The sequence below is a fragment of the Ostrinia furnacalis genome, unplaced genomic scaffold (genome assembly GCF_004193835.3).
Source record: "Ostrinia furnacalis isolate ACB-3 unplaced genomic scaffold, ASM419383v2 OfSCF1459, whole genome shotgun sequence".
Taxonomy (NCBI): domain Eukaryota; kingdom Metazoa; phylum Arthropoda; class Insecta; order Lepidoptera; family Crambidae; genus Ostrinia; species Ostrinia furnacalis.
In genome coordinates this window covers 241,376-252,586 of record NW_021131698.1, presented here as the reverse complement: position 1 = coordinate 252,586, position 11,211 = coordinate 241,376, and the positions used below count along the sequence as shown (strand labels likewise).

The following is an 11,211-nucleotide window of genomic DNA, read 5'->3' as shown; positions in this document are numbered from 1 at the left end:
CGTACAGCCCCGACCTAAGCCCTAATGATTTCTATACTTTCCCTAAAATAAAGAATAAATTGCGTGGTCAGAGATTTTCATCACCTGAAGAAGCTGTGGAAGCCTACAAAACGGCCATTTTGGAGACCCAAACTTCCGAATGCAATGGTTGCTTCAATGATTGGTTTCGTGTATGGAAAAATGTGTCAAATTTCGCGGAGAATACTTTAAAAAGCAATAAATACATTTTTAAATAGTAATGTTGTTTCACTTCCTTGATTCCCGAAATTTTCAGTGCCGCCCTCGTAGGAGACAAACGATTGTATACTGTCGTATCCATACAAAAGTATAACTAAAATAAATACCTTATTAAGCAAAAATTAACAATACTCTATTTTAATCTACATCGAAAACAAAATGCGCACTGTCTTAACGACTGCAAATCGCCAATTTTTGAGTAACAAACAATTTCGAAACAAAATCAAATGCATTGAAAGGCAGATGTTTTTTGTTTATACATTTTTATTTTCCAGTTTGGTGAAGTCCCGATTTGCACGGTTCCGTACATGCATAACGTCAGATCACTTTCTCACCGTTCACTCACTGACGCGTCCGAAGTCCGCACTCCTCCAACATAAATAACAACGTTCGCCGTACACAACACACGATTCGTCTCGGATACTTAGAAAAACAATAATATTAATATTAAACATAGTGAATTGCCCAGCTACCCATATAGTGAAGTTAGTATTAAGTTACTGTACAGTTCACACGCGACCTGCGTCTACGCATCTATCTACGCTCGCGGCGAGAGCGAAACACTGCTAGGATCCCCACTATCCGACAACTTACATATAGCCTACCGGTTATTATATTAATCAGATGTCTGCAACCTTACCGTATTACCGAAGCGAATAAGAGTTACGAGCTAACAACGGCTAGATATAATACAGGGGGGAGGGTGGTTATGATACAGCGGGGCGTCACGTCGCGCGCGGCATCAGTCGGCGTCGGCGTCGGCGTCGGGCGCGGTGTCGGCGTCGGCGTCGGGCGCGGTGTCGGCGTCGGCGTCGGCGTCGGCGTGGGGCCGGCGGCGCGAGGCCAGGTACTGGCGGTGCGCGTACTTGTTGAAGCGGCGCTTGGCCATGAACAGCGTGGCGATGGTTCGTGGCGCGAGGCGCACGGCGGCGGCGCGCGACGTTATACCGCCGCGCCGGCACTCGCCGCACGTGTAGTCCAGCACGTTCAGCGCCGACACCGTCTGCCTAACGCATTCTGTGTGCAAACGCAAATTAAGGTCACTCGCTGCTCATCGCCGGCCGCTGGAGCTGGATTGATAGAAGACGCGAGCTAGGAAAATGTAACGATGCAACGTTGACGTCTTATTTTAGGGTTGATTCTCGGCAAACAGTTATAATTTATACATCTATTTATTTATTACTCATTATTATTTCATACCTAACTGCTCTGAACTGAAATGAATGTATTTTTCGTCTCTTTGATACATAAACAAGGCTACATTACATTACGCAGCTACAAAACGTAAATTATGCAAACCCTCAATAATTTATAAAAATATTTTCCTCTAAAAATTTGAATCATGGGGATGAAATCATAGTCAAGTTATGGTGTACATTTTCTCAGCTCCCGTCATCTTCTACGTTCAGCTCCAGAGGACGATGAACCTTGGCTTCGATCTATACAAAATATGAGCTCATTGCGGTGCATAAACTGATGTATGTTTAAGACTCATTCTTGATATACATACTGTAGATAATACTCAAAGCACACGATTATTTATTATGCACTACGCGTACATATTTAGTTCACACTGCGGTTTACATAAAATAAGACTTCTAGAGATATTATGGCACTGATATAATTTCTTTTGGGCATTGGTGGAAAAAAGGTTTATTCTACTTTGTTCACCTGGGTGATCAAAGTAGATTTTTTAGTGTCCTCATTGCACCCAACTCTATTTTCCAGGTGAAGAGTCGACTAAAGCGGTCGCCTTGTATTTATGCGGGTGATATAAGTCCACTTGATCAATGAAAAAAGTAGCATCTGTTCACCTGGGTGTATGGTGAACAAACGCGACCGCTTTAGTAGACTAATTCACCTGGGTGAAATGGCTCCGAGGTGAAATGGGGACACTAAAAATTTACTTTTTTCACCCAGAACAAAGTGGAATAAACCGTAAAAAACCTGCTTACCATAAGTTCCCTGTAAGTCTGTAACATTATTCAAGACAGCCTACGCACCGCAAAGATCTCGACATTCGACTATCGCCTAGGCCTAACAACAACGCATGGCACACACAAACTGCAATTCCTCGGAGTTCCCTCGTCGATTCATTTGTATGTTCCACGTTCTACCGTCTATCACGACCACTGTGTATGTACATGCTTACACGGATCTAACACATCTAACAAAAGCCTCCTAACGATATATCCGTTACGAGTTTACAGTCAGGCTGGTTCAACATTCTTGAGAGTCGAAATGAAGTGACAGACAAGCAAGCGAAATCATTAGCGAGATGTGATCAGCTCACAAAGGAGAACTGTATGATGCGATTGAAACATGCAGTAAATGGGATCGGGCGAAGCGAAATGTTAGGATAACATTTTAACTATACATTACAGGTACGGAACAAAATAAAACCCCCACTGTGGGATAATGCGAGCAAATAAAACGGTGAGGCTTAGAACGACGTGGGAAACATTTAGTTGGTAAATAGGACTTGATATGTTGCTAATCCAGATAATATTCTATGGACATAGAACAAAAACATACATCTCATAGTTTGCGTTCTTCTTTAACTTATACGCTTAAAATTTTGGCACGGGTCTTAATATTACTTTTAAGGTTAATCATGTGATGTAAGTACTGTTAGTAAATATGTAAGCATGGATTAGCAACCTTTTTAAAGATTTGGTCAAAGACTAACATAGCATACAGTCTTGGACCAAAACCTGTTCATAGTTTATGCATTTTCAGAGCTGATATAGACGAAAAGAACTCTATTTTACTGTTAAGAGCGAATTTGTAAAATGTTATAATGAGGGTTTTCGCGATTGAAAAATCCGCCAGATGGCAATACGTAGACGCGAGGTCCAAATGCTGCATGATTGGTTATTTTTGACATGACATTGACAGATATGTCAAAATCCACCAATCACGCAGCAGTCAGACCCTACATCCACGTCCCGCCATCTGGCGGATTTTTCAATCGCGAAAACCCTCATTGAAGTGAAAAACAAATGAAAATCGTTTGATATTTCACAAGTGTTCGCAGTTCAAAAAATGCACAGACTACCCCAACGTTAGTGCCCCCTACGCCTGCTGCCCACACCCGCGTTACCATGACGTACCTTGATGCAGTTGCCTATCGCAGAGTTTACAAATGACGAGCTGCATTGTCCCCTTGGGGCCGATGAAGGAGCGCTCGCACAGCGGGCAGTAGCGACCGATGCGATACGCCCTACGCACGCACACAACGCAAGCACCGGAACACAGAAACACGGCATTAGTACTCACGGCTGGCCGGCACGGGCGTAACGGGCCGCAAGCGAATGTCGACTCTCTCTGGCAAACGTTACGATTGAGTTTGATTTTACTCTGGCAGAAATAAATTTACTTTTTAAATTAGTTCTTTTGCATTATGGATTATATCCCACCGTAGCGCGTAAAGCGCCAATGACAGGCAGTTAGAGAAATACACCTTTAGTATTGGAAAAGTTCAATAGTTGGCTTTGATTATTTTGAGTCAGGTGGTTATTTTGAGTATTTACGAACCACAGATTTTCATTGAGTTCAATTATTTCAATAATGACACTTTTTGTGCCAGATAATCACTGGGCTAATTACTTATGCACTGACGCTCCTGATACTTTTGTGTTTAGAAATTATTGATGGAGTAACTAAAAATGTGATATTTTCAGAATTAGTTCAGTATATTTTTATTAGTGCCAGTTATTCAATTATACATATTTTTTCTAGTATAGATAGTTTGCCAGAGAGAGAGCGTGAGAAGTTACGCCAATGCGTGAGGCCTGCGCGTGACGCGCGCTTTACTACTTATCTCCTATTGGCTCTAATGTACGCCCCTGTCGCACTTACTTCGTACCAGTTTGCATAAGTGCGACAGAGAACAATATGAATTTGTTGTATATTTTGAAGTGTTACTTAAACAAAAAAAAGATTGTAATCAATAAATTTTGAATGTAACAGTAAGGTGTACTTGTGAGTGTTATCTAATTTTGATTTACTTATAATATTACTTATTATACTAAAAATAAAAACAATTTGTGTAATGTAATAATTATGCTAAGTCATAGTAGAATATACGATACATACATAATAACATTTATTCTATAATTATGTGCAAAATAACCGTGTGTAGAGCCAGAAGACAAGTAATAAAATATTCAGAGTTAGTGAACGCCTGGGGAAATCTTTCTATGCCCTGTTAGTCAGTACAAATGGTGATGATGAGTTAGTCGGGGTCTGCAATGGCTGGTGAGCGACGCCACCCGCGATCATTGAGCAATACTTCCATCAAATCGTAAAGAGAAGCGAATGTTCAAAATAAACACCTATGTATTGCATCAATTTTAGTTAAGAATAGAAATACAATTACCAATAACAGTAAAGATACGGAAGGAACAGAAAAGTAGGTGTTTTCCTGTATAATAACAGTGCTGAGAAGAAAGTGCTGTATTTGAACATGGTGCAAATATATTTTAGAGTTTTACGCGCCCACCGCCCATAGTTTTACTAATTTAATACCACTTTGCTGTTCTTTGACGTATGAATTTGTCTGCTCGGAATTAAAAAATGAGTGGCTATACGAAATTATGAAAAAATAATAAACACTAACAGAGCAAACAACTCCATAATAACGACTGTCTAAAACTTATGTTAGCATGCAACTTATCAAATACGGTAGGGGGATGTGCTGAGTAAGTTACGCTGCTGGGGCATAGAGAAACATTCTGCGGGGTCCAAACTCTACGAGGAACCAGAAACAAGCATGTCGACAGAGTGAAGGCAGACGTCGAACACAACGGAGCAGCCCGTGTTAGTCCACATGAACACAATGAGATGACGTGAGTAACTACCAAGACCAGTCAAGTAAACAAATGACACATATATCATCGAAACACTTGTATAAAACTTGTGTACTTTTCGTGAGCGTCCCTCGCTACATATTCTTCTTGATAATGGAACTAAACGGGTTCACTTGTTGATGCCCCTCTTGGATTTACTTGAAAAACAACACCGGAAACATTAAAGAACTTTCATCACACTGTCTCGGGGAGAGCGATCGTCGAAAGTTTAACAACAATTGATTCTTCACAAGATTGTGTCATTGCATTATTTTTGTAAGTTACTTATTAGTCAAAAAGGAACAAAAACCAAATAGTTACATTTTAGTGAAGAACCCAAAGTGAAAGGCACATTTGTATTAAAATCAGTTGAAAATTCTCAGCAACAAAAAATTGGGATATTTTTATCACAAACTTAAAATCACAAGAAAATGTTTTCATGAATATGTAATAGTATTGGGAAAATACTAACGAAGTAAGATAAGTTTGTGATAAATAATAAATAAAAAATTAAATTAAAAAGAAACACGTGTGAGGTGATCAAAAGTCGTAACACAGCAAAAACAAATTATGCTTTGTTTAAATTAAAAAATATAAATTTCTACGTAAAACTTTCTCTGGTAATCATCAAAATATCTACAGAGGTTTGAAAGGTAAGCAAGATGAATTGGAATGACGGTCTCTAATGAAACTAATCATGGTTTCTTATTTGAAAAAATCTGGTCTCAGGTGGAACCAATCTAATGTAATTTTTATATAAAAACAGTTGTCATCCATTATATTTTATTTAAAGGGATTATACTCGATGTTATCTAATTATGATATCCGACTTGATCACTCACACATGGATATTCATATTCTATAGGTTTGCATAATTTTCAACAAGCTGATTTATGCGAAACAAAATAAGATATAAAAACATTAGTTAAAAAGACAAAACATTGTAAAAAATAGAAATATAAGTAGTAAAATAAAATATAATCTTTAAATCAGCTGGTTACAAATTGCTAAATTGGGATGGCTCACAGGAGATACGAGAGGAAACTTAAAAGTACAGTCGACAGCAGAATTTACTAGCAAGTATTATATCAATAGAACAATATTTGTGTTTAATTAGTATTTTATACTAAACTATTTTACCCGCGTAACTCCTCACTAAGAGCCGTCAAAACACTCGACTGATCATACTAAATGTATGAGAATTGGGAGTAAATGGAACTAGATTTGCTATTTTAAAAACTGATTTCAGCTGCAACGCATTATGAAAACAACATACATGTAATATATCAGCTTGAAATAAGTATTATTCGTATCGAATTTATCTTGATAACGAACTATTTTTTTTTGCTAGTTTTCATAATAAGGCATTATTAATTAATATTTCATAATATAGAGATCGGATATGTTATTGCTTTTAATGGTTTTTGAAAAATATTATTTTTATCAATTAATTAATAAAACTGTGAATCATCTTTTCGTGTAACATAAAAATGGCTTTTAGCCATTAAAGAAACAGATAAATTAAAATAAAACTGTAACTGGCTTTTTTTAAGAATCTCGACTTTCGTGGTTTGCTTTTTATAAGGTTCTGCAGGAGTTTCTTTTAAATTGCGTAGAAAATTGGATTCCAGATAACCTAAAGAATATTTTTACGTCACGCGTTTCGTCTGTGTCAATATAGCAGATATAAAGATATGAGAGGATTTGGTCAACAACAATTATCGTGTGGCGGTCAGTCATCATCATCAGGTGATTTATGCCCGTTTTTACCATCATTCCCTAATATTTAAGTGACTCCTGTGAAAACAAAATTCTTGTTATATGTTACCATAGGGGTCACTTAATTAGGGATTGATGGTGAAAACGGGCATTAAGTCTTTCTGCACGAGGTTGTCCGCCTCTGATAGTTATAAATTGCAAGAAGCAATTCAAAGATTGGCGGGTTGGGGAGGCCTATGCCTGTTTTCACCATCAATCCCTAATTTTTAAGTGACCCCTATGGTAACAATTTCTTAACAAATAACAGGAGTTTTGTTTACATAGGGGTCACTTAAAAATTAGGTATTGATGGTGAAAACAGGCACTAATGCCATCAACGGGACTACAAAAGTCCCAGAAAACAAATCCCGAAAGGTCATTCCCCTTAAAAAGTGCCAGACAACAGTTTCAAAAACAAAACACGCTACACGAAAAGGTCATTCACTCTTCCGCATGACGCCGCGAGGGTACTGACCTGGCGCACGGCGTGCACAGCGAGTGCGAGTACACCTTGTGGCCGCCCGGCCCGCGCCGCGTCTGCGGGTGCCACTCGGGCCCGCCCGCGTCGCGCGACCCGCACGACCGGCACACGGCGCACTCCACGCAGTACCAGCGCCCTGGAAAAGTGAGGAAGGTGTCAAGCATCTAAATTATTAGCATTCAGTGTGCTTAGTGCGAGTTTATACTATCGCTAGTGACTCGGTAAAAAAAATTCATGAAATGCATGACAGATTGTATAGCGTCCCTAGCACATACTTTGAAGAACTAAAATATTCGTAGATTTTTGGCGCACTCGCTAGCATCCTACAATCCAGACTTGAAATAAAACCCTCTGTACAAAATTATGCACAGATTAATTTATTGCTATCAGACCCAGAGACTTTCTTCTAGCACAAGGCCGCGGCATACAAAGTGGCATGTTTCTTCGTTCGTCACAGCTGATTTTGACAGTTTTTTCCTTTTTCTGGTTGGCAACATTGATGCCATAGGCAATATAGACTAATCAAGTTATTTTGAGTAAAACTAGTCGCGGGAAGATTCGAAAACACAATAGAAGACTTTAAAGAATATGTACAAAAAATTGTACAGTGGGCCGTTACGACTAAAACATTATTACAAAGCTGTGACTGACAGAGGTATTTTATTATGAGCAAAATTTTGTACGCGGGCTCTTAGGGGGCTAGCGACGACGTTCAATGCAAACTCGCACTTATTTTAACACACAGGTTCATGACGTTTCGTTACGCGGTCTCATTTTTCTGTAGAATTTATGCCGCAAGCGATCCGGCGCAGCTGAGCGATGTGTCGAATGGGACGGCCAATAGGCGCCATTTCGAGCTCTCACAGCTCACATCTCCGCTACACAGCTCCTCTCCTCTGCTTTAGTGGAAATAACCAACCAGTTTCACGACATAGCTCATCGCCTCCACTTCGGTGGAAACCGGGCCATAGACTGCACCTCCTTCTTATTCTACCCACCTTGCGAGGAGGCGGCGGCGGGCGCACAGCTAGCGTGGTAGCCGCGGTCGCACAGCGAGCAGCACAGCAGTGCGCCGGGCTGTGCGCAGGCGCCGCAGCGCTTGCAGCCGCTGCACGCCCACGCGTACTCGCGGCACTTGCGCACAGTGTCCGCGCTCAGATCCGTGCAGCCCGGGTGCACTGCAATATAATATACAAGGTATAAATACTAAAAACATAAGTTGGAACAGCACAAAAAGTTAAAAGAGCATAGTCAACGGCTGTAAAGCCTTAGAGGACGATCAGCGACATTTTACACTGTGATGGGTCTACACTAAACTCGCGTGAGCTGCTCACACACGAGTGTTTGTATCGAAAAATTGTACGAGCAGCGTGACGTGACATGGACGCGTGCAACATGTTTCTACACACGCGGCGGGGGGAGATAGACACCACAAGCAGTGTACTGTAGATGTAGCGCTAACTCAATATAATAAGTTACTTAGGTATGGAAGCGGCACGAGAGCGGTGATATTGACATATTATGACGTGTCAGAGCAACGAAAAAAATCTCAAGTCTCGCTAACGTTTGACTGTCACAATATCACCCTCTCGTGCCGCTCCTATACCTCAGGCACTGATTTGAGTTAAGCGCTAAACGGTAGACGGTAGGTCGCTGAGCGCAGGACCGCATCGAAAATCCGGAACGGTGAAAATATGGTGGTTGCACGAAACTTATTTTGAGAGTTAAAATTGTCACGTTATCGTTTAATTCGAAGATTAAGTATCGAATTTTATCGAATACGCAAACGATTCGAAGACGAAAGTTGTTCATGCTAGAGGTACTGAACAGACGGTTAAACGCAACTGCAACGAAACTGCAACTGCAGTTACTTTTGAGTTGCATCTAAGTTTCTGCCATAGCGTCCGTTGAGAGACCACACATGACGCGACCAGTTTGAAACTTTCGTTGCAGTTGCGTTTCACCGTCTGTTCTGGGCCTTAGAGTACAAGCAGAAACTATAATGTATTTCGCGGCAGTATCACGGCAGGTGTCGGCGTCGTCGCGGCTGGCGGAGCGGAGCGCCTCTCCGCTTGGCTGTCGCTCCGCTTGCTGTCGTCAGCTACACGGCCGCTACACCTGGTACTGCGACTCACGCTTGGCGCTGCAGACGGTGCAGACGAGGAAGCGCTCGTGCGTGTGCTTGCGGTTGGCGGAGCGGAGCGCCTCTCCGCTTGCTGTCGCTCCGCTCGCTGTCGTCAGCTACACGGCCGCTACACCTGGTACTGCGACTCACGCTTGGCGCTGCAGACGGTGCAGACGAGGAAGCGCTCGTGCGTGTGCTTGCGGTTGGCGGAGCGGAGCGCCTCTCCGCTTGCTGTCGCTCCGCTCGCTGTCGTCAGCTACACGGCCGCTACACCTGGTACTGCGACTCACGCTTGGCGCTGCAGACGGTGCAGACGAGGAAGCGCTCGTGCGTGTGCTTGCGGTTGGCGGAGCGGAGCGCCTCTCCGCTTGCTGTCGCTCCGCTCGCTGTCGTCAGCTACACGGCCGCTACACCTGGTACTGCGACTCACGCTTGGCGCTGCAGACGGTGCAGACGAGGAAGCGCTCGTGCGTGTGCTTGCGGTTGGCGGAGCGGAGCGCCTCTCCGCTTGCTGTCGCTCCGCTCGCTGTCGTCAGCTACACGGCCGCTACACCTGGTACTGCGACTCACGCTTGGCGCTGCAGACGGTGCAGACGAGGAAGCGCTCGTGCGTGTGCTTGCGGTTGGCGGAGCGGAGCGCCTCTCCGCTTGCTGTCGCTCCGCTCGCTGTCGTCAGCTACACGGCCGCTACACCTGGTACTGCGACTCACGCTTGGCGCTGCAGACGGTGCAGACGAGGAAGCGCTCGTGCGTGTGCTTGCGGTTGGCGGAGCGGAGCGCCTCTCCGCTTGCTGTCGCTCCGCTCGCTGTCGTCAGCTACACGGCCGCTACACCTGGCACTGCGACTCACGCTTGGCGCTGCAGACGGTGCAGACGAGGAAGCGCTCGTGCGTGTGCTTGCGGTTGGCGGAGCGGAGCGCCTCTCCGCTTGCTGTCGCTCCGCTCGCTGTCGTCAGCTACACGGCCGCTACACCTGGCACTGCGACTCACGCTTGGCGCTGCAGACGGTGCAGACGAGGAAGCGCTCGTGCGTGTGCTTGCGGTTGGCCTCGAGCGTGCGCTTGCAGGCGCGGCAGGTGTCGGCGTCGTCGCGGCTGGCGGAGCGCGAGCGTCCGCTCTCCGCTTGGCTGTTGCTCCGCTTCACTTTCGTCAGCTTTTTCCGCTGGAATGTGAAATGTTCATGTTATTGACATTCCTGTTCTCATCGTAAAAGTAAGGCATCTTTATACATTGGCCAAACTAGGATGGTAATTTTCACAGTTCACACATTATTATGTTTCATATTTCTCTCATTTTACGTACACCACTGATAATGTTAAACTTTATTGACGGGTGCTGCTCAGCGCACATATTATCGTGGTGCCACTATACCACCACAGACTACCGGAAATAAAATTGAATAAAAAAAATTGTATAAATACCGTAATGTATTGGTTATGTATGTTGCAGCGTTTATTCTCAGCACATGACAAGTTTGTTTCCAAGCATTAGTAGGGCAAAAAATAATGAGACATGTAAACGCTCCATAAGGTTCCACTTTATAACTCGTCTTATTTAAAAATGGGACAAAACAAGACGGCATCGACGAGCATTGCCAACAACAAAAAAAGAAGAAGAAAGGTTCCTTATGAGCATTTTAACGAGTTTCAACATTCATAATTTGACATGTAATCTAAATATCGAAATAAAAATAACTCACAAGGCGACTGACTGACTGACATAGTGATCTATCGGGCTGAAATTTGGCATGCAGGTAGATG

General features: G+C 43.2%; 1 protein-coding gene across 7 annotated transcripts in view; it reads right to left on the bottom strand.

Annotated features, from left to right (window-relative positions):
* Positions 1 to 439: 439 nt before the first annotated feature.
* Positions 440 to 11,211, bottom strand: part of e(y)3 (PHD finger protein enhancer of yellow 3) — a 28,893-nt gene continuing 18,121 nt past the window's right edge. For 3 of the 7 annotated variants that reach the window (XM_028304589.1, XM_028304591.1, XM_028304590.1), the window contains 5 exons: positions 10,442 to 10,613; positions 8,325 to 8,504; positions 7,321 to 7,462; positions 3,351 to 3,460; positions 440 to 1,254 (listed from right to left, as the gene is read on the bottom strand). In XM_028304589.1, coding sequence (XP_028160390.1) covers positions 980 to 1,254; positions 3,351 to 3,460; positions 7,321 to 7,462; positions 8,325 to 8,504; positions 10,442 to 10,613 — 879 coding nt within the window. In that variant the 3' untranslated portion in view covers positions 440 to 979. Of the gene's footprint in view, positions 1,255 to 3,350; positions 3,461 to 4,291; positions 5,246 to 7,320; positions 7,463 to 8,324; positions 8,505 to 10,441; positions 10,614 to 11,211 lie in introns of those variants that run through there. The other 4 variants (XR_003655892.1, XR_003655893.1, XM_028304593.1 and 1 more) reach the window with 4 other exon arrangements.